The 23729-nt window shown below is 45.0% G+C and overlaps 1 protein-coding gene across 4 annotated transcripts in view; it reads right to left on the bottom strand.

Annotated features, from left to right (window-relative positions):
• The window catches only part of TCAIM (T cell activation inhibitor, mitochondrial), a 277740-nt gene that overhangs the window by 148197 nt on the left and 105814 nt on the right, over positions 1-23729 (bottom strand). For all 4 annotated transcript variants that reach the window (XM_069211978.1, XM_069211980.1, XM_069211981.1 and 1 more), the window contains exon 6: positions 11090-11342. In XM_069211978.1, the coding sequence (XP_069068079.1) occupies positions 11090-11342 (253 nt within the window). The remainder of the gene's footprint in view (positions 1-11089; positions 11343-23729) is intronic.

Here is a 23729-nt window from a genome sequence, read left to right as displayed (position 1 = left end):
CCCTGTGCCGCTGAGGGGGTGTGTTTGGTGCTAACCTGTGGTCCCCCCGGTGCTCAACTAAACCTCCCAGGTCAGCCCTCCAAAGTCGTGGGTACTTACCTGCCAGCAGATCTGTTTCTAAGTGCCCCATTCTCCATAGGATTCCATTCTAAATCCAACACCAACTTTGACCTCTGCACCCGCCCTGCCCCGTATTGCTGGTGGTATATGTTTGGGGTCATTTTGAACCTTGACCAGTGGACAACCTAACCCCCGGAGACTGGAACTGTAAGTCGAGTACTTACCCTAAAACTGCACTAACACTTTTCCTCCCCTAGGACTGTACTGAAAATTGCACTGTCAACTTTGGAAAGAGAAAAGTGTTACTTGCCTATAAACTGTTTTATTTGCCAAACATAAACAAAGTACATTTGATACATATGCTGATACATACCTACAACTGTACTTACCTGCAACAAGAATCTTTTGGTTCTAGAAATAAAGTAACAAATATATTTTTGCTATACAAAAACAATTGGCTTGTAACTAGTCATTGAGTGTGTGCCTCATTTCTGGACTGTGTGTGCACAACAAATACTTTGCACTACCCGCTGATAAGCCTAACTGCTGCTCAACCACACTACCACAAAAGAGAGCATTAGTATAATTTACTTTAATCTCTGTTAATCCTCCGGGGAACGCCTGGACTCTGTGCACACTGTATCTCATTTTGATATAGTATGTATTGAACCAGCTTCCTACATTGGTGGATCAGCGGTGAGGTCTAGGACTTTGCATTTGCTAGTCTACTCAGCCAATATCTGATCACATGACTAAGTTCCAAAATTGCCTTTAGATTCAATAGATTTTTTTGAATCAACATTTTTTCCAAATGTTTAAAAAGTCGTTGCAGGGCCTTGGTTAAGTCCCCTTTAGCATTTAATTTTAGATTTAAAAGTTATTATAAGTTAGGGGAAAGTAACCTGGAGTAGTTTTTAGTTCCTAAAAATAATCCCCAACTTTTTTTAACAAAATGAGCAGCTCAAAGGACATGGTTGTGGATCTCAACCTCACCCCTTACCTTCATCTTGGGACAAGAGAGTTAAGGTCCCTCTGCAGACTGAAACAAATTAAAACTGGTTCTAACCCTACAGGAGCTTTTGGCAGAGTATACAAGGGAACACCCTGCTGAGGAAGAAGATCTCCACTTAGTGGAAGAAAAAGTTAGGGTTCAGGAGGAACTCCTCCCTCCTAGCCTAACTACGGAAGAGAGGGTCTCTGTGCCCCGGTCCCCGAAGATAGTGCTCACAGGACCTGGGCCTCACACAGGTGAGTCAGGCTCCTCTGGCAACACTGAAGACAGCATCACTAAAGAGGACCTCTTTTTAGCAAGGATGGCCAAAAGACTAGCCTTGGTGAGAGACTACACCTGACGCTAGAAAGAGAGACAGCAGAAATGGGTCAGCACCCATTAATGATGGCAGCAACTTAGTAACTAGGGAGAGAGAACACTCTAACACCCCTAAAATTCTTAAAGTGTTTGTCCCTAAGTATGAGGAAGGTGATGACATCACAAAGTGGTTCCCAGCCTTTGAGAGGGCTTGTGGAACCGGAAGACTGAACAAATCTCATTGAGGAGCTCTCCTTTGGGAATTGTTCACTGGTAAGTGTAGGGATAGGCTCCTCACACTCACTGGTGCAGCTGCTGAATCCTATGACCACATGAAGGCTACTCTGATTTTAAGTAACTGCTTCAATGACAAGTTACATCAATATCTGGTAGTCCTAGGTCCAATTTCTCCCCATGAATTGGGATAGAAGGCAGACCATTGGGTCAAGACTAGGGTGACCAAGACTTCCACTGGGGGTAACCAAAAGAAATGGGTTACAAAGCCTTCCCAGGGGAAGGGTGGTGAGACAGCTAAGGATAAAAGTAAAGAGTTTTCTCAAGGGCCCCAAAATCTTGCTCAGGAGGGTGGGCCCGAGCCTCTTCACATGGGCACCAGGGTAAAAACTTTGATCCCAAAAAAGCCTGGTGTTTCAGCATACACACCAAACTGGAGACTTGGCCTGTCCCAAAAAGAATCCCCCTAGCACTGGACCAGTTAGCACTGGTAAAGCCAGCCTCCAGATGGGATCAACGGTGTGCTCAGAGCAAATCAGGGTTCACACTCAAACTACTTTAGTTTCTGAGGGTGGGGTAGATGTTGCCACTCTTGCTGTCTGGCCCCCTAATATGAACAAATACAGAAATCATCCCTTGATTAATGGGACTAAAGTAGAAACCCTGAGGGATACCCAGTGTCAGTGTCACAATGGGGAAAGAAAAACTGGTTACTCCAGGACAGTATCTGGCTGGACAAAATATCCAGTCACCAATGCTGACAATGTGACTAAGGTCCATCCCATGGCTATGGTGACCTTAGAATGGGGAAGGGTTACTGGCCTGAAACAGGTAGTGGTCTCTTCTGCAATCCCTCAGCTTGGGCTCAGGTAGAACTCAAAAACAGCAGGCTGACTGCAGGCAAGTCCTGCAACAGTACGCTGAACTCTTCTCCTTAATCCAACACTAACTTTGCCCTCTGCACCCGGCCAGCCCAATGTTGCTGGTGGTGTATGTTTGGGGTCATTTTGAAACTTGACCAGTGGACATCTTAACCCCCGGAGACTGGAACTGTAAGTCGAATCCTTACCCAAAAACTGCACTAACACTTTTCCTCCCCTAGGGCTGTACTGAAAATTGCATTTCAACTTCTGAAAGTGAAAAGTGTTACTTGCCTGTAAACTGTTTTATTTGCCAAACCTAAACAAAGTACATTTGATACATATCTTAATACATACTTACAACTGTACTTACCAGCAACGAGAATCTTTTGATTACAAATACATTTTTGTTATATAAAAACGATTGGTCTGGAGTTAGTCACTGGGTGTTTGCCTCATTTCTTGACTGTGTGTGTAAAACAAATGCTTTGCACTACCCTCTGAAAAGCCTAACTGCTCAACCACACTACCACAAAAGAGAGCAATAGTATTATCTACTTTAGCCTCCGGGAAACCCCTAGACTCTTTGCACGCTATATCTCATTTTGAAATAATATATACAGAGCTAGCTTCCTACAGTGACTAGCGCTGATTGTTTTGTCCAGGGCACGTAGTATAATCAGATCACGGACAAGCAGGGGCCTTTCTTGCCATTAGACTCCCGTGCTACCTGCTCCAGTCACTCAGCTACAGGAAGGAGAGAAGCCCCGGAGGCTTCGGAGAAGGGGTCTCAAGTCTATAAGCCCTCTCTTGCTATTAGTGCTTCAAGCTTTCGCAAAAGAAGGAAGTGAGAGAAGCCATGGGCTGGAGTCCAGGACTGGGCCACAGCTGCTCTGTCAGAGTTTTCTTGACAGTGTGCCCACCATTCGACACAATGAGCAAGGACCCACCTGGGAGCCTTCAGTTCTATGAATTTTGGCACCAGTTGGCTCCAGCTCATTGATGGGTATGCTCAGGCTAGCTGAAGTTGGTCTTGCTTGGCCTGTTCATGGTCTCAGTACTCCTCTTTAGCTGGGGCTGATATCAGCCAGGTAACTGGCGACAAGATGAGGCCAAAGAAGCAAGTGCTCAGGAGGGTGAGAAGCCAGTGCTGAGGCTGGCAGACAACCTCACACAAACTGCAAGCTAGAGTGGTACAGAATGCACAGCCTGAGGCAGGAAGTTGTTTTGGCTTGCTTATGATCTGCTATTTAATGTTCACTTCTGCAAAGTAGCAGCAAAAAAGCAATTTCATAGTGAAACATTTCCCCTTGTATATGTCACAAAATTAGTGATTGATGTTGCTATATCCTGGGGGAGGTCCGATATGGATCTGGGTTAACCCAAACTCTTGTGATCTCCAAGACTATACTCCTGTGATCAATGAATGCTTGGTGCCTTACATTGTATTGAATGACTTGCTAAGTTGAGCATGACTGCAACTATATATATTTTTTTAACATTCACAGATGGAATGAGCTTTACTTAGAACCACAAGTCCAGAATTGTATGATTAGATGTCAATGACGGGACACAATCAAGACCATCTGTTCTCACGATAAGGGATTCTTTGATACTTGTTATCATCATTAAACTTTCTATTTTTTGGCACTCTTTTTATTAGAACAGTACTCGCTGTACAGTTGAAGCAAAAAGCAATGACAGAGAATCATATCAGCATACTACAATGGAAGCAATGATTTATGACCATTAGGAACATAGCATAGGCCGAACTGGCTCTTTTACGGTCTGAAACATGGCGTACGGATCACTCAAAGGAGGTCACAGTAGGAGTACCTTCACTTCTGCTCATCTTCAGAATCGCTATTCCCTATATCCTGGTGGTATAGTGCAGTCACATAGCCCTCCTCCCCCATCACAGCTTAGTCTTTTCGGTATACCAGCTCTTCACTGTCACTGTAGACACAGTCATTCACCACCATCAACTGCGAGGCCCATTGTATTTTAGGGTGTCTGGGACCACCAGCCCACCGTCAGACACCCCCTGCTGGAGTTTGCATAGGGCAACATGTGGAGTGCCCCCATCCCATAGCAAAAGGCAAATCGCACTGTCTATTCGCCCGAAAAATTCTGGTGGAGTTCTGTAAGGTGTATTCTGAAATATATAGATTAAGTGTAGGAGGGACATTTTAGAGACAGATTCAGGCGTGTACTACTATGTGAAATAAAACCCAACGGAACTGGATGTATTACTGATGTAGTAAATATTCTCAGTCTACGCATGAGAGCCTTTGCCAGGACTTTAGCTTCTATGTTTAGTAGGGAAATCAGTCTGTAGGACCTGCAGTCTGTAGGTGGTTTACCCTCCTTATGTTTAACTACTATCATGGCCAATCTTTGATCGTCCAGCAGGGGGCCTCTCTCCCGTGCCACCTGGAGCATTTCTAGCATATGTAGAGCTATACTGTCTGCCATTATCTTGTACAGTTCGATAGGTAGGCCGTTAGGCTTCATCGCATTCCCTGACTGGAGGTCACGTTTGGCTAGTGCTATTTCAGATACCATAAAATCTTCCTCCAGAGTATCTCAATTAAAGTCGGGAGACTGATACCTCTTAGGAGCTTTGCACAGTCCCCTTTTGTCATAGTCGCTGTGGATGTGTAAATGCCCTCATAGTAGGCCAGAATGGCCTCTACTATGTCATTACTACTACTGTGGAGCCTGCGGTTGTCATCAGTTACTTCTAATATCCACGAACGTTCTCGCTTTCTCTCTCCTACAGCTATGCCAGTAGTTTATTAGCCTTATCGACTACATCATATAGCTGGCGTTGTGGTACTAAGGTATAACTACGCGGTTAGTCTTCCATCTGGGCTCGTAGATCACACTGTCAGAGGCACAGGAGGTGCGGAGTGACTCTGTGCCCTCCCTTGCTATCCTGTCCTATATATTTGTGATATCTGTTTCTATATCTGTATACTTCTGCATTGTTTCTTTCTTTTTTCCTCCCAACAAGGCCTGGGCTTGCCTTCTAATGACAGTCTTAAAAGCCTCCCAAAGAGTACAAGGCAATGTAACAGTACCTTTGTTCTCTTTAAAGTAAGTGTCCACTCCAGTATGTAACTTGTCCCTGATTTGCTTATCTCGCAGGTGCCAAGAGTCCAATCTGGGGGCCAGCGTAAAATGGCGGATTGGGCCTCGCAGCTGTACCTGAACTGGAGAGTGATCGGAAATACCTTTTGGTCATAGCACTGCTGCCTGGAAAATGTCTGCATGAGCATGTTGGGTAAGAACATGGTCAACCAGAGAGAAGCAGCCATGGGGTGGCAAGTAATAGGTGTACTGTCTCATATGCAGGTTGTGAATGCACCAAAGATCACCCAAGCCCATGGCTTCTACAAAGGGGCAGAAAGGGCCTCCCACACCGCCCGAGGCTGCTCCCGCCCTATCTTATGCATTTGTGTCACACCCCAGAATGAGCACTCCAGGGGGCGGGTCCAGGAAAAGCGAGCCTATGTTGGAGCGGGTTTGTGCATTTAGTCACGGCGGGATATATAGAGAGCAGATATTAAGGAAAGTGCCCTCCCAATTGGCTGACAATACCACATATCTACCAAGGGGGCCATGTATGATGTGGTGGGGGAGTAGCGAAACCGATTTCCTAATGGGTATACCAGTCCCCATCAAGTCAGTTGTATATCCTGCATGGGCAAGCAAGGTGTAACGAAATCGGTCTAGTATCTTATAATTAGTACAATGCAGGTGTGTCTCATGGAGCAGTACAAGGTCAGGGGTATGTTTACGCAATTATTGAAGGGCTAGTGTACGCTTTGCTTTGTTCTTCTGTCCGTTCACATTCCACGTCCATATGGTTTGATTATGGAAATAAAAAGTCACCATAGGATTCAGGGAGCAGAAAAAGGCCATTGTCTTCGTAGCAATTCTCTGCAGACCCTCTGCACTAGAACTGAACCTAATGAGTCAGTACTCAAGCAAAGCGAAGAACAACCAAACATAAAACCAAGACAAAACGGCTGTCCCCAATTAAGAAACTCCCCCCACCCTGCTGCCCCGCACTGTGGGTTTAGAACAACACCCCCCCAACAACTTGCAGCGAGCCTGTCGCCCAGGAAACATCAACATCTGTGGGTTGGTCATGCCACCATATGGACATACCGCAGGATAATGGATAATGAAATCACATCCCCTGACTTGTCAAATCAGATGCACAACCCCACTGTTGCCAAATACCAATGAATGTTATAATGTGTATAACCCACCCCTCCCCCAACTCCCCACGCCCACTGTCACAGGTCACTACTATATCAAATGAGAGGTTTGCAGGCAAGTCGCAAAGACAATGAAGAGTTCTCTCGGTTTGGGACCTCAGATGCACCCCCACTCCTCCAACTGGGAAGAACTGCCATCAGGGCTGACGGCCAGAGCCAACAGAGTTGAAATACAAAACATGTGGGCTGCACCTCAAGGGTTCATCTGGGGAGAACCATGTTGTGTCACCTCCAAAAAGCCAGGGCCACCCACGATGTGTAGGTTCAGCCCACGGAAGTGTGTCAGCCTGGACCAGAGAGCTCTTCCAGCCCCCAATATGCCAGCCCTTCAGTCAGTCCCATACCTCCTCAGGCGTGTTGAAATGCCATGCTTTGCCTTCCGCAATTACTCACAATTTGTATGGGTAAATCATCATGACCTTCAACTCTTTGGCCCTCAGGGCCTTTTTAACCTAATCATTTCGGCGCTGCTTTTTTACTTTTAATGTAAAGTCAGGAAAAAAGCGAATTACAGCATTTTCGAATCAAAGGTCACCATGGGTTGGTGCTGCTTACAGGATCGCATCACGGTCCCTATAGTTAAATACCCTGGTGATGTTCACCCACAGGGGCGCATTCGGGGTCCTGGTGCTCTGTGTGCTCTCTCAATAGAGAAGAGTTTGTAAAGGTTTTTTGGGCAGAGGGAGTTTAAGATAAGATCTTCCAGGAAAAGATCAATGCTGGGACCCTTCGGGAAACCACACCACTTGAATGTTATTGCTGCAAGAACTTCCCTCCTGGTCTGCCAGCTTTGCAGTAATGTCGGTATTTTGCTTTGTTAGGGCCCAAACCTGATCCTCGAGTCTCTTAGTCGTGGATTGCAGGCCATTGATCTGAGTTTCTGATATTGCGATTCTTTGGGAGATTGCAACAGTCCGCCTGCCATAGGTTAATGTCTATTGTAACTGTGTCTACTTTGGGCTCAAGGGTTCTCTTCAAATCCTGGATCGCTGATATTATTTCTCAGAGAGAAGGCTCAGTAGGCGCCTGGTTGTCAGACAGGCCTTCCCCATCACCCGACCCTCCTGTCGCCCTTTCAGACGTTGCTAGCCAGACTGTATACTTATCTAAGTTGTTTGCTTTGGGAAATCAATCAATCAATCATATAATTTTAGATCGCACTACTCACCCATAGGGTCTCAAGGTGCTGAGAGATGTTTCCTCAGACACCAGTTGAAGAGCCAGGTCTTAAGGTCCTTCCTGAACTGAGGCAGCGATGGCGACTGTCTGAGGTGAGGAGGTAAGGTGTCCCAACCTTTTGCTGCCAAGTATGAGAAAGATCTTCCTCTAGCCAAGGACTTCTTTACGTTGGGGTATGTTGGCGAGTGACTGCTGGGATGAGCGGAGAGGTCTGGAAGGGGAGTACCAGGTGATGCAGTGGTTGAGGTACCTGGGTCCGCTGTTGTGGAGGGCTCTGTAGGCGTGTACGAGGAGTCTGAAGTTGATCCTCTTCTCCACAGTGAGCCAGTGCAGGTTTTTCAGGTGTTCTGTGTATGTTCTCGGTGGGGGATGTTTAAGACGAGTCTTGCAGCAGCGTTCTGAATTTGTTGCACCTTGTTCAGGTTCTTCTTGGAGGTTCCGACATAGAGGGCGCTGCCGTAGTCACATCTGCTCGTGATTAGGGCGTGTCTCATGATTTTCTGGCAGTTGGTTGGCATCCATCTGAAGATCATCCGTAGGAGTCAGAGTATGTGGAAGCAGGTGGAGGCAACAGAGTTGACCTGTCTGGTCATGGTCAGCATTGAGTCGAGGGTGATGCAGAGGTTTTGTGCACCGTCAGTAGCGGTGGAGGGCCTGCTGAGTTTTGATGGCCACCAGGTGTCGTCCCAGGCTGATGAGGACAGCCCCAGGATGAGGATCTCTGTTTTGTCGGAGTTCAGCTTAAGTCAGCTCTTTCTCATCCAGGTGGCAACTGATTCCATCCCGTCCCTGAAGTTCTTCTGGGGTGTTGAAGGGTTCTCAATCAGGGAGATGATCAGCTGGGTGTCATCGGCATAGGAGATGATATCCATACCGTAGTTCCTGACAATGGAGGTAAGTGGGATTATATAGATGTTGAACAGCATGTGGCTCCGTGATGGCCCTTGGGGTACTCCACAGCTGATATCAGTGGGTTCAGACCGGTGTGGCGGGAGCCTGACTTTCTCTGTTCTGCCTGACAGGAAGGAGTGTATCCATCATAGGGCCTTGCTGCATCCCCTCAATTACGAACCATGCATGCTGACAACTCCTTCTGTCCGCCTGCACCCCTATACGATCCACGTCACCCCGGCGAGGGAGTCACAGTTCAGGAGGGAAGGAATCGATCACCCCAGAGAACAGGGGGCCGCTCCTCAACCTAACAGTTGGCAGCTGCAGTGTGTTGAACAAAGAGGGGAATGCTCCAGAGCGCCTCCAGTGGTGTCAATGAGAATTTAAAGCAAGGACTGGTAGCCCACCGCTAGTCGGGTTTGAGTCAGGCCATCCCCTGTGCAGCCCCCCAAGCTGGGTGCTCCTCAGTCCCTCAGGGGTGGCCCCCAATAGCTAAGTCTAAGACCGAAGGATGAGGTGGAGAGTGCAATCCATCCCCCCCACTAAAGGGGGTGGCAGGTGTGTGCGCCTCGACTCCTAGCCACCCTCCCCCCGTCTCGCTGTCTCTGGCCCTCCAGAGCAGGCAGGCTTCAGTAGCGGTGTGTCTTCCTGACTCTGATCTCCCAGGGCTGCCGTGGGGCTCAAGTCCCAAATGCCAGAGCCACCACTCCTAAACTCTCACCTTCGAGCGCAATATCAGGTCTAGGCCAGGGCATCGGTGGAGACTGCAGTGTGTGTTCGCAGCTGGCGAGGCAGGCCCTGCAGCACAGCCCTGGGCCCGCCAGATGGATCAGTTGTTGCTGGCAGCAGAGCCTCTGCAGACGCAGGTAGTCGTTCTTTACTCTTGCCATTGCTGGGAACTGGTTTCTCACTAGTCTGATCTCACAGGATCCTCTGCCGGGGACAGGCTAGTCCTGTGTCGCCACTCCTCTCTGAGGTCTCCCTGGGCCCCAGCTGCCATCTTGTCAGGATCAGTGCCTTTGGGCCCACTCGTTCAGCTATCTCCAGGAGTGTAGGAATCACCCCCGCGCTCAAGGGGGGAGTGGGGTTGGGTGGGTTCCAGGATTCCAAGTCAACCGCAGGGCACTGAATAGGTGCTGGCAAGAAGGATTTTGGGCAGATGGAAGGGGATATCGGCTGGCAGTTAGAGAGCCATTCTAATGTGCGGCCATTTTCCCGCGACAGCAAGCCACACCCCCACACATCATTAAGCTTCAACATTCTTTATGCTGCTGCATGTAAAGCACATTACATCTGGCTAGCTTTGTGTTTTTCCCCAATCAGTACCCTCCTCAGGGTGTTTCAGCCATTTGGAGTCATGAATATCTTGAGATGCTGAATCATAGCTGATAAGGATGTAGCATGGTCCTCCAGAAACACAGAACTCAGCACTCCATATTTGTTAAGGTGTTTGTACATAATTTTCCTTAGGTGCTAAGGAGAGAGGCTCATTATGTTGACATTTAAGTTTAGCATGTCAAAGTACTGAGCACCACATGGTGTGCAGTGTAGAGGTCTTTCCCTATGTCCCATTTTTCTCCAAAGAGCCCTTCAAGTGAGCAATATTTTCCTTGATGTTAGGGGGGCCTTTTCGACTTTGAAAGTCCTTATGATGTCTTGACCTCCCAAAAGTTCATGTGTATCTTCAACCATTTGTCAAGGGTTATTGGAGAGTAACAAGTAGAGCATGTCACTGTTTGGGGGGAGTTAACTTGTATCCCTGGCCATTCGTCATAGTTTTATTGGAGAGTAACAAGTAAAGCGTGCCACTGTTTGAGGGAGTTTACTATTACTCTTCTTTAAAACAGGCCTATCTTAAAAGGCAGGATTCACACTCTGCATAAGAATTCTAGCTCTTTGTGGGAGAGTTCCATATTGTTGGGAACCACAAAAAGATAAGGCATGGATCCAACATTTACATGCTTGATACGCTTGGATGGAAGCATCACAATGTGGAATAATCTATCCATGAGAAAATAATCCTCCACGTAGGCAGAGTCTGTGAACTGATTTATTTTGATGTGCTACATACAGAATCTCTCCTGCTTGTAAGCACTAACAACATACAATACTATTAGCTTATTAGTTTGCTAGCTTATTTAGTGACATATTTTTCAAATGTTTCCACTAGTTTTACTGACCAGAATGTACATTTTACATACTGATCAGAAATGACATATGTTCAGATACATCATCAAAGATTACATTGACAAAAATCCACTTCATACCTTAAAGTAGTTTCCATCTTCTGGGCTTGCTCCAGTTCTTCCTCAGGGTCCTTGAATCCAGTGAACGAATAGTATGTCTTGTCCCATTTAATGGGCCTGTAGAATGCATTCTGTGCTCTCTTGTGAGGCTGTGAGTCCACCTTACCACTGAAGTCTTTCATGTGTTCTGTGGGTAGACTGCAAGAGTTGAGAATATCCAGAACTGCACTCAGTAGATCTCTGGTGTGCAAGGTAAAACATACTGCTCGAAACCCTGTGAAAAGCAAACAATGCCTAGTTATGTACTGTAAAACTCAATTATATCATTAATGTACCTCGCCCTAATTGAAAATAAAACACACAATTGATTTAATATGGACCACTGAAGTGCTTAACAGGTGTAAAATTACAACATTTCTTTTTGGCTTTCTACAAGACTCAAACACATTTCTCCAATGATGAGCCAGTAGAGGGAAATAGAATTGAGCAAACATATTATTTTCCAGTTTATGTATTTATGACAACCTGGTGTTTTGCCTCCCTCTGTATGGAGGAATCCAGGACTGGAAATCCAGAACACATGTGTGACTCAGAAAAGAGACACAGATTTTGTTGGCCCATCTTCAATGTTTATCACATTGTTAACTTAAGAAGAGTTTTTTTTTCTAATATTGCATCCACTTTTAGCAAGGCCGAGTTGTTGGTTCCGCTGTAGGTTTGGCACATATTAAATGTACTGCGTCAAACTTCAGAAGTGTTCCTTTTCTTTCTGCTTGACGTAGCAGTTTGTGGTGTTTGGCATGGGAGGCCCATGTTATATATATATATATATATATATATATATATATATATATATATATATATGTTCGATGGCATGTGTAGCTGCAGATACACATGCTGTGCATATCCCGCCATCTAGTGTTGGGCTCGGAGTGTTACAAGTTGTTTTTCTTCGAAGAAGTCTTTTCGAGTCACGAGATCGAGGGACTCCTCCCCTTTTGGCTCCATTGCGCATGGGCGTCGACTCCATCTTAGATTGTTTTCTTTCCGCCATCGGGTTCGGACGTGTTCCTCTTCGCGCCGTGTTTCGGTTCGGAAAGTTAGTTAAATCTCAGAAAACTCGACGGTATTGTTTGCGTTCGGTATCGGGTTAGTTATAGCAGATCGACACCGAATAAAAGAAGAGCTCCGGTAGCCCTTCGGGGCTTCCATTCCCCGGCGGGGCCTGATCGGCCAGACCGCGTGCGTCTTCAAGGCTCATGGAACGGACCCCATTCCGCTTCTGCCCCGAATGCCACAATAAGTATCCTTACACAGACCAACATTTGGTCTGTAATTTGTGTTTGTCACCCGAACACAAAGAGGATACCTGGAAGCCTGGCGGGCATTTCGGTCAAAAAAGACGCTACGGGACCGGAGAGCTCGAAGGCTTCAAATGGCGTCGACGCCGTCAGGACATCACAACGTCGAAGAAGAGGAGACTTTCTCCATTCCAGACTCGGAGAAGGCCGAAAGTGAGCAGCCGGCAAAAACCGTGAGTAAAACTGCCCCGGCCAAGACTCACACCAAAATAATTAAAGCCCAGGGGACGCCACCGCCGGCAGGCCATGGCTTAACCTGTAAACACGGTGACCAACCATCGGCACTGAAAAAGGGCACACACGTGTCGAAGACATCCGACTCCGGTCGAGATACCGGCACAGACCATACTTGGCACCGAGATTCAGGCTCCGACCAAACTCGACACGAGATACCGGCTCCGACCAAAGTCGGCACCGAGAGATCGGCACCCCGAAACCAAAAAAGGTGGCTTCGGAGCCAAAAAAGACTGCGGAAAAAGTTTTGGTGCCGAAACACCCAGCCTCGGAGCCGAAACAGAGCTCATACTCCAAACAACAAGGCCTTTCATCTCAACTACAAGGTCATAAATTTGGACAAGAATTGGAGCTGGGAGAACCAGACTATACACAAATAAGGCTCCATATTAAAAAAGACACAGGGAAAATAAGAACTCTTCCCCCTATTAAAATGAAAAGGAAACTTGCTTTCCAAGAAACGGATAAACAGCCAAAAGCAAAAGTGGCTAAAGAAAAAACTCCACCACGTTTTTCGCCACAACCATCGCCACAGCACTCACCGCAACTGTCACCAATTGCAACACCCCCAATGATGCAATCTCCAACGCACACAGGGATGAGCCAGGATGACCCAGATGCATGGGATCTATATGATGCACCAGTATCTGACAATAGTCCGGATTGCTACCCGGCAAGACCGTCACCACCAGAAGACAGTACTGCTTACATGCAGGTGGTGTCCAAAGCAGCTACTTTTCACAATGTAGCACTGCATGCTGAACCTATTGAGGATGACTTTTTATTTAATACTTTGTCATCAACACACAGCCAGTACCAGAGTCTGCCGATGTTACCAGGGATGTTAAAACACGCAAAACAAGTGTTTCAAGACCTCGTAAAATGCAGGGCCATTACACCTAGGGTGGAAAAGAAGTACAAGCCTCCCCCTACGGACCCTGTGTACATCACGCAACAACTAACACCTGACTCAGTGGTAGTAGGCACAGCCCGCAAAAGGGCAAACTCACAGACTTCTGGGGATGCACCACCTCCCGACAAAGAAAGTTGAAAGTTTGATGCCGCGGGGAAAAGGGTTGCAGCACAGGCAGCCAATCAATGGCGCATTGCCAATTCACAGGCTTTATTGGCAAGATATGACAGGGCTCATTGGGATGAAATGCAGCATTTTATTGAACATCTTCCCAAGGAGTTCCAAAAGCGTGCACAGCAAGTGGTAGATGAGGGCCAAAGTATCTCCAATAATCAGATACGTTCGGCTATGGACGCAGCGGACACAGCCGCCAGAACTGTAAACACAGCGGTCACTATTCAGAGACATGCATGGCTACGCACCTCCGGATTTAAGCCAGAGATCCAGCAGGCCGTGCTTAATATGCCCTTTAATAGACAACAGTTGTTTGGACCGGAGGTGGATACAGCTATAGAGAAGCTAAAGAAGGACACGGACACGGCCAAAGCCATGGGCACGCTCTACTCCCCACAGGGCAGAGGCACATTTAGGAAGCCACACTTTAGAGGAGAGTTTCGAGCCCAAAGCACAGAACCTTCAACCTCACAGGCCAGACCCACATACCAGGGCCAGTACCAAAGAGGAGGCTTTCGGGGACAGTATAGAGGTGGACAGTTCCCTAAAACAAGAGGGAAATTCCAAGGCCCAAAAACCCCATAAAATAAACAGTGACTTCAATGTCACAAATCCCCAACACATAACACCAGTGGCAAGAGACTCACAGATTATTAAAAAAATTGGGAAGAAATAACTACAGACTCATGGGTCCTAGACATTATCCAACATGGTTATTGCATGGAATTCCTACAATTACCACCAAATGTGCCTCCAAAAGCACACAACATGTCCAAACAGCACTTGGATCTGTTACAACTAGAAGTCCAAGCGTTGTTACAGAAAGAGGCAATAGAACTAGTGCCCAACCATCAGAAAGGAACAGGTGTTTATTCCCTGTATTTTCTAATACCAAAAAAGGACAAAACACTGGGACCCATCTTAGATCTCAGAGCACTAAATCTTTACATCAGATCAGATCACTTTCACATGGTAACACTTCAAGACGTGATTCCCTTGCTCAAACAACAAGACTACATGTCAACATTAGACCTCAAGGATGCTTACTTCCATATACCCATACATCCTTCACACAGGAAATACTTAAGGTTTGTAATCCAAGAAGTACATTACCAATTCAAAGTGTTACCATTCGGGATAACAACAGCACCAAGGGTATTTACAAAATGCCTTGCAGTAGTAGCCGCACATATCAGAAGACAGCACATACACGTATTCCCGTATCTAGACGATAGGTTAATAAAAACCAGCACTCAGAAACAGTGTCTTCAACACACAAAATACGTCATAGAAACCCTTCACAAACTAGGGTTCTCAATAAACTACCTAAAATCACACTTACAACCGTGTCAAATACAACAATACTTAGGAGCAACAATCAACACAAAAAAAGGGATTGCCACTCCAAGTCCACAAAGGGACAAGCATTCCAAAACGTAATACAAAGCATGCACCCAAACCAACAGTATCAAGTAAGGTTAGTGATGAAACGTCTAGGCATGATGTCTTCATGCATAGCCATTGTCCCAAACGCAAGATTACACATGCGGCTCTTACAGCAGTGCCTAGCGACACAATGGACACAAGCACTGGGTCAACTTCAAGATCTAGTGTTGATAGACCGCCAAACACACACCTCGCTTCAATGGTGGAATCCTATAAATTTAAACCAAGGGCGGCCATTTCAAGACCCAGTGCCTCAAAAAGTGATCACAACAGATGCTTCCATGGTAGGGTGGGGAGCACACCTCAAACAGCACAGTATACAGGGACAATGGGACGTTCAACAAAAGCAACTTCATATAAATCAACTAGAACTACTAGCAGTGTTTCCAGCATTGAAAGCATTTCAACCGTTGATAGCCCACAAACATATTTGTGTCAAAACAGACAACATGACAACAATGTATTACCTAAACAAACAGGGAGGGACACACTCATCACAGCTGTGTCTCTTACCACAAAAGATTTGGCATTGGGCGATTCACAATCACATTCGCCTAATAGCGCAGTACATACCAGGAATTCAAAACCAGTTAGCAGACAATCTCAGTCGAGATCACCAACAGACCCACGAATGGGAACTTCATCCCCAGATACTGCAAACTTACTTCCAAAACTGGGGAACACCGCAAATAGACCTATTCGCAACAAAAGAAAACGCAAAATGCCAAAACTTCGCATCCAGATACCCACACCCTCACTCCAAGGGCAATGCGTTATGGATGAGTTGGTCAGGGATATTTGCTTACGCTTTTCCCCCTCTCCCACTCCTTCCGTATCTAGTAAACAAATTGAGTCAAAACAAACTCAAACTAATACTAGTAGCACCAACTTGGGCACGCCAACCATGGTACACAACACTACTAGACCTGTCAGTAGTACCTCATTTCAAGCTACCAAACAGACCAGATCTGTTAACTCAACACAAACAACAGATCAGACACCCGAATCCAGCATCGCTCAATCTAGCGATCTGGCTCCTGAAGTCTTAAGTGTTTGGACATCTAGACCTTACACAAGAATGTATGGAGGTCATTAAACAGGCTAGGAAACCTACTACAAGACATTGTTACGAAAATAAATGGAAACGATTTGTTTATTACTGTCATAATAATCAAATTCAACCATTACACGTGTCCACAAAAAACACTGCAAGCTACTTGCTACACTTACAAAAGTCTAAGCTAGCTTTTTCTTCCATTAAAATACATCTCACAGCAATTTCTGCCTACCTGCAAATTACACATTCAACATCACTCTTTAGAATCCCAGTCATAAAAGCATTTATGGAGGGTCTAAAAAGAATCATTACCCCAAGAACACCACCAGTTCCTTCGTGGAACCTTAATATTGTATTAACACGACTCATGGGTCCACCATTTGAACCCATGCACTCCTGTGAGATGCAATACTTAACATGGAAAGTAGCCTTCCTAATAGCTATCACATCTCTTAGAAGAGTAAGTGAAATACAAGCATTTACCATACAAGAATCCTTTATACAAATACACAAACATAAAGTGGTTCTACGCACAAATCCCAAATTTTTACCAAAGGTTATATCACCGTTCCACTTAAATCAAACAGTGGAACTCCCAGTATTTTTTCCACAACCAGACTCTGTAGCTGAAAGAGCATTACATACATTCGATATAAAAAGAGCACTAATGTATTACATTGATAGAACCAAACAATTTCGCAAAACAAAACAATTGTTTGTAGCTTTTCAAAAACCTCATACAGGCAATCCAATATCCAAACAAGGAATTGCCAGATGGATAGTTAAGTGTATTCAAACTGTTATCTTAAAGCAAAGAGAGAACTGCCTATTACACCAAAGGCACACTCCACTAGAAAGAAAGGCGCCACCATGGCCTTTCTAGGAAATATACCAATGACAGAAATCTGTAAGGCAGCCACATAGTCTACGCCTCATACATTCACTAAACATTACTGTGTGGATGTGTTAACAACACAACAAGCCACAGTAGGACAGGCAGTATTACGAACATTATTTCAAACAACTTCAAATCCTACAGGTTAAACCACAGCTTTTGGGGAGATAACTGCTTACTAGTCTATGCCAGCATGTGTATCTGCAGCTACACATGCCATGGAACGGAAAATGTCACTTACCCAGTGTACATCTGTTCGTGGCATGAGACGCTGCAAATTCACATGCGCCCTCCCACCTCCCCGGGAGCCTGTAGCCGTTGTAAGTTGATAAAAATAAAACTTGTACATTTGTAAATTTGTAAATATATATATTACTTTTAGACACATTATGTACATACATACTTACTCCACTGCATGGGCACTATTACTATATACACAACTCCTACCTCACCCTCTGCGGGGAAAACAATCTAAGATGGAGTCGACGCCCTTGCGCAATGGAGCCGAAAGGGGAGGAGTCCCTCGATCTCGTGAATCGAAAATACTTCTTCGAAGAAAAACAACTTGTAACACTCCGAGCCCAACACTAGATGGCGGGATATGCACAGCATGTGAATCTGCAGCGTCTCATGCCACGAACAGATGTACACTGGGTAAGTGACATTTTCCATATATATATATATATATATATATATATATATATATATATATATATATATATATATATATATATATATATCAATATATCAATTTCCAAGGACTCCTGTCCCAGGGCACGACCTTCACATTCGGGCAAATCCAGAAAAATGGCACAATCCGGTACACAAAGACTTGCTATTAACAGGGTTTTTTTACATCATCATTACAAAGTGCGAGGTGCCACATTAAAAATAAAAAAATAACCAATTTAAAAATCTGGCCTACGCGTTTCGGCAAAAGCCTTCGACTGGGACATCCCACAGTGCAGTGCAACACGTCAATTTAAAGGCGCATACTCCTTTTTTTTCCTCTTTTTCTTTTCTTGTACAGCAACACCCTTACATAAAGGTACACACCTCTTTTTCTTTTCTCTTCTTGTACACCCACATCCTTACATAAAAGTACACACCCACAGAATGTATAGTTACAAATATTGACATCTATGCCTTACATAATCTGTTTCACTTGATCAATCTCTTTCATATATTTTTTCTCTTTTTTTTTTCTTGTACACCCACACCCTTACATAAAGGTACACACCCACAGAAAATATAGATACAAATATTGACATCTATGCCTTAAATAATCTTTTTCACTTGGTCAATCTATTTCACATATAGGAGATGGTAGAGTGCACTCGATCATGAAAAAATAATATAATTCATACGAGAGAAGATATATATGGAAAATGTCACTTATCCAGTGTACATCTGTTTGTGGCATGTTCCGCTGCAGATTCACATGCTATGCATAGGTTCTGCCATCTAGTGTTGGGCTGGGAGTATTACAAGTTGTTTTTCTTCGAAGAAGTGTTTTCGAGTCACAGGATCAAGTGACTCCTCCTCTTCGGCTCTATTGCGCATGGGCTTCGACTCCATCTTAGATTGTTTTCCCGCAGAGGGTAAGGTAGAAGTGATAGAGTATAAAGAAAAGAGATGTCCATGCAAATGGAATTGAAATATATATATACATATGTACAAATGTTTGTTGTAACTTTAACGGCTACAGGCTCCCGGGGAGGAGCATGTGAATCTGCAGCGGAACATGCCACGAACAGATGTACACTGGGTAAGGGACATTTTCCGTTCGATGGCATGTGTAGCTGCAGATACACATGCTATGCATAGACTACAAAGCAGTTTTCCTCCCATAAGCGGTGGTCAGTCTGTAGGAGTTGAAGTTTGAAATAGTGTTCTTAGTACAGTCTGTCCAACTGTGGCTTGTTGTGCTGCTAACACATCTACACAGTAATGCTTGGTAAATGTATGGGGTGTTGACCAAGTGGCCGCTTTACAAATCTCTATCATTGGTATATTTCCTAAAAAGGCCATTGTTGCACCTTTTTTCCTCGTGGAATGTGCTTTTGGTGTTACTAATAGTTGTCTTTTGGCATTTAGGTAACACATTTGGATGCATTTTACTATCCATCTAGCTAGTCCTTGTTTTGAGATTGGATTTCCAGTATGTGGTTTTTGGAATGCCACAAATAACTGTTTAGTTTTCCTAAATGATTTTGTTTTTGTTCTGTCAATGTAATACATCAAAGCTCTTTTAATGTCTAATGCATGCAGTGCTCTTTCTGCTACTGAGTCTGGCTGTGGGAAGAAGACTGGAAGACCCACTGAGATGACTTTAGGTAGGAATTTTGGGTTCGTGCGAAGTACTACTTTATGTTTGTGTACTTGTATAAAGGGTTGTTCAATAGTGAATGCTTGTATTTCACTAACTCTTAGTAATGAAGTGATTGCAACGAGGAATGCTACTTTCCACTTTAGAGATTGAATCTGACACGAATGCATGGGTTCAAATGGTGGACCCATGAGCCATGTGAGTACAATATTGAGATTCCATGAAGGCACTGGTGGTGTTCTTGGTGGCATGATACGTTTTAGCCCTTCCATGAAGGCTCTGATAACAGGGACTCTAAATAGAGACGTGTTTTGTATATTTTGTAAATATGCTGAAATAGCTGTGAGATGTATTTTAATGGATGAAAAAGCTAAATTTGCTTTCTGTAGATGAAGTAAATAACCTACAATGTCTTGTATTGATGCGGAAAGAGGTGTAATTTGTTTGGATTGACAGTAAAAGACAAAACTTTTCCATTTGTTTGCATAGTTCTGCCTGGTAGTGGGTTTTCTTGCTTGTTTAATTACTTCCATACATTCTGGTGGAGGATGTAGATATCCAAACTCTAAGACTTCAGGAGCCAAATTGCTAGATTGAGTATTGCTGGATTTGGATACCTGATTAGTTGTTTGTTTTGTGTCAACAGATCCAGTCTGTTTGGCAGTTTGATGTGTGGTACTAGTGATAGGTCTAACAATGTTGTGTACCATGGTTGACGTGCCTACGTTGGTGCTATAAGTATGAGTTTGAGTTTGTTTTGACGCAGTTTGATGACCAGAAATGGAATGAGCGGGAGAGGGGAAAAGCGTAAGCAAATATCCCTGACCAGTTGATCCATAGAGCAATACCCTTTGATAGAGGGTATGGGAACCTGGATGCAAAGTTTTGGCATTTTGCGTTTTTGCTGGTGGCGAATAGATCTATGTCTGGTGTTCCCCATTGGTGAAAGTATTTGTGAAGTACTTGGGGATGAATTTCCCACTCGTGTGTTTGTTGATGATCCCGGCTGAGAACATCTGCTAACTGATTGTGTATCCCTGGAATGGATTGTGCTACAGGGTGAATGTTGTTGTGTATTGCCCAATGCCAAATCGTTTGTGCTAGAAGACAAAGTTGTGATGAGTGGGTCCCTCCTTGTTTGTTTAGGTAGTACATTGTAGTCATGTTGTCTGTTTTGATGAGAATGTGTTTGCGAACGAGAAGAGGTTGAAAGGCTTTGAGTGCTAGAAATACGGCTAGCAATTCTAAGTGGTTTATGTGAAGTTGTTTGTGTTTGTTGTCCCGTTGTCCCTGAATGTTGTGATTGTTGAGGTGTGCTCCCCATCCAATCATTGATGCATCTGTCGTAAGTGTGGCTTGAGGCACAGGGTCTTGAAAAGGCTGCCCTTTTTTTTAATTTGTGGAATTCCACCACTGAAGCGAGATGTGTTTTTGGCGGTCTATCAACACTAGCGTGTCTTGAAGTTGACCATGTGCCTGTGACCATTGTTTTGCAAGGCAATGTTGTAAGGGCCGCATGTTTAGTCTTGCATTGGGGACAATGGCGATGCATGATGCCACCATGCCCAACAGTTTCATGACAAACTTGACTGTGTACTGTTGGTTTGGCTGAATTTGTGGTAATATATTGTAGAATGATTGTACCCTTTGTGGACTTGGACTTGTAAGTGCTGTTTGGGTATTTAATGTGGCTCCTAAATACTGTTGAACTTGCGCTGGTTGTAAGTGAGATTTTTGGTAGTTTATTGAGAACCCTAGCATGTGTAGGGTCTGTATTACATAATGTGTATGATGTGGACTCTGTGTCTGGCTGTTGGATTTTATTAGCCAGTCGTCGAGCTATGGAAAGACATGGATGTGTTGCCTTCTTATGTAGGCTGCAACTACGGCAAGGCATTTTGTAAATACCCTGGGAGCTGTTGTTATCCCGAAAGGTAACACCTTGAACTGGTAATGTTTTACTTGTATTACGAACCTGAGATATTTTCTGTGCGCTGGATGGATGGGTATGTGAAAATACGCATCTTTGAGATCCAGTGTTGCCAAAAAATCTTGTTGTTGTAAAAGTGGGACTACATCCTGTAGTGTTACCATGTGAAAGTGTTCTGATAGGATGTAAAGATTGAGAGTTCTGAGATCTAGTATTGGTCTCAATGTTCCGTTGTAGGAAGTTGGCTCTGTATGCACTATTTCAAAGTAAGGAATAGTATGCACAGAGTCCAAGGGTTCCCCTTAGAGGTAAGATAGTGGCCAAAAGAGATAATACTAATGCTCTATTTTGTGGTAGTGTGGTCGAGCAGTAGGCTTATCCAAGGAGTAGTGTTAAGCATTTGTTGTACATACACACAGGCAATAAATGAGGAAGCGCTCACCAGCCGGGGGAAACACCAAAGGGCAGGAGCCCTTTAAATTTACCAGCCGGGGGAAACATCAAAGGGCAGGAGCCCTTTAAATTTACCAGCCGGGGGAAACATCAAAGGGCAGGAGCCCTTTAAATTCACGTCGCGCTCCCGCCGCCGCGGGAAGCGCTCACCAGCCGGGGGAAACATCAAAGGGCAGGAGCCCTTTAAATTTACCAGCCGGGGGAAACATCAAAGGGCAGGAGCCCTTTAAATTTACCAGCCGGGGGAAACATCAAAGGGCAGGAGCCCTTTAAATTCACGTCGCGCTCCCGCCGCCGCGGGAAGCGCTCACCAGCTGGGGGAAACATCAAAGGGCAGGAGCCCTTTAAATTTACCAGCCGGGGGAAACATCAAAGGGCAGGAGCCCTTTAAATTTACAAGCCGGGGGAAACATCAAAGGGCAGGAGCCCTTTAAATTCACGTCGCGCTCCCGCCGCCGCGGGAAGCGCTCACCAGCCGGGGGAAACATCAAAGGGCAGGAGCCCTTTAAATTTACCACCCGGGGGAAACATCAAAGGGCAGGAGCCCTTTAAATTTACCAGCCGGGGGAAACATCAAAGGGCAGGAGCCCTTTAAATTCACGTCGCGCTCCCGCCGCCGCGGGACGCGCCCGGGCAAAGCCCGGGCCAAGGGCGGGCCCGTCCTTGCCCGTCATTGCCCGGAAGAGGCTGGGCTGGGCCCCCCCCTTTCACTTGCCCCCCGAGGGCCCTAGCCCACAAAGGAAGGAGACATACTAACTGGAACTGAGAAGACACAGGAACTATTGCCCATTTTGACCCGGCCAGCGGCTTCTCTTTGGGAAACATCGGGTTTTGCCTCAGCCTTTGGTGGGACACCAAGAGCAGGAACATCCCAGGAGCTACTATACGCGGGATAATTAAGTGACAATTTATTTTTATCCCTTCCTTTTCTTATTTTCCTTCTTTTTTAAAAAAATTCTAATTCATACTCAAACAGACTGTTACCCTCGGCAAAGTGTTCTCTATATATTTCCACTTTCTGCCAAATCATATAATTATTTTAGTTGGGTTGGTGTTATCTTGCTCCACATAACTAACAAATACCCCATCTCTCCTCATACCGGATTCAGAGAGACACCATATAAAAATATGGGGAAAAGGAAGCACTCAAAACTGAGTCACCCCCCAACCTTAAAAGATAGTACTTCTATATTAAAATACATTTCAGGGGCTATGGGTATGATAGACAAACAAATTGCTAACGTAGAGGGGAAAATCCTGACATCTAAAGACCATAATATCCAATCCCTAACGGACGTAGTGATAACTGATGATTTTATAAGGTGTAATAATGATGCATTGAACAGAGATGTAATAGAAAAAAATGGATGCATTCAAAACATTTCAGACTCAATCCTCTCACTAGATGACCTTTCACCTGTAGCCAAACGACAAAGGAAGCCGCCGCCAGAGAAGGCAGACAACACCCCTAAAAAATCTCTAAAGAATGACTCGGTACCCACACTCGATAGAAACCCCATAAAGAAGTCAGCTCGGAAGAAACTCCTAATTAAACCAGCAGACACGACTAGATCTCTCCTAGCCAACCTCTGTGACCTAATAAATAGCATGAACTCATCATTTGGGGCCAAATTGGATTCCCTGTTGGAACGCTTAAAAATAGTGGAGTGTAGGGTCGAGGCAGGCATGGGATCTGTAAAGTCTTTATACTCAGAGGCTCTACATGACCTAAAACAAAACCAAAGTATAATACTGCCAAACTCGAATTTCGAGCGAAATTCTGAACCCATACTCATAGATAAGGCTAATGACCCACACTCGTTCCCAAGGCTTCTGATTAAACCACAGGTATCTTCCGTAACAGCAAGT

The sequence above is a fragment of the Pleurodeles waltl genome, chromosome 10 (genome assembly GCF_031143425.1).
Source record: "Pleurodeles waltl isolate 20211129_DDA chromosome 10, aPleWal1.hap1.20221129, whole genome shotgun sequence".
Taxonomy (NCBI): domain Eukaryota; kingdom Metazoa; phylum Chordata; class Amphibia; order Caudata; family Salamandridae; genus Pleurodeles; species Pleurodeles waltl.
Note: the sequence above shows the minus strand (reverse complement) of the source record. Positions and strands in the feature narration are given on the sequence as shown.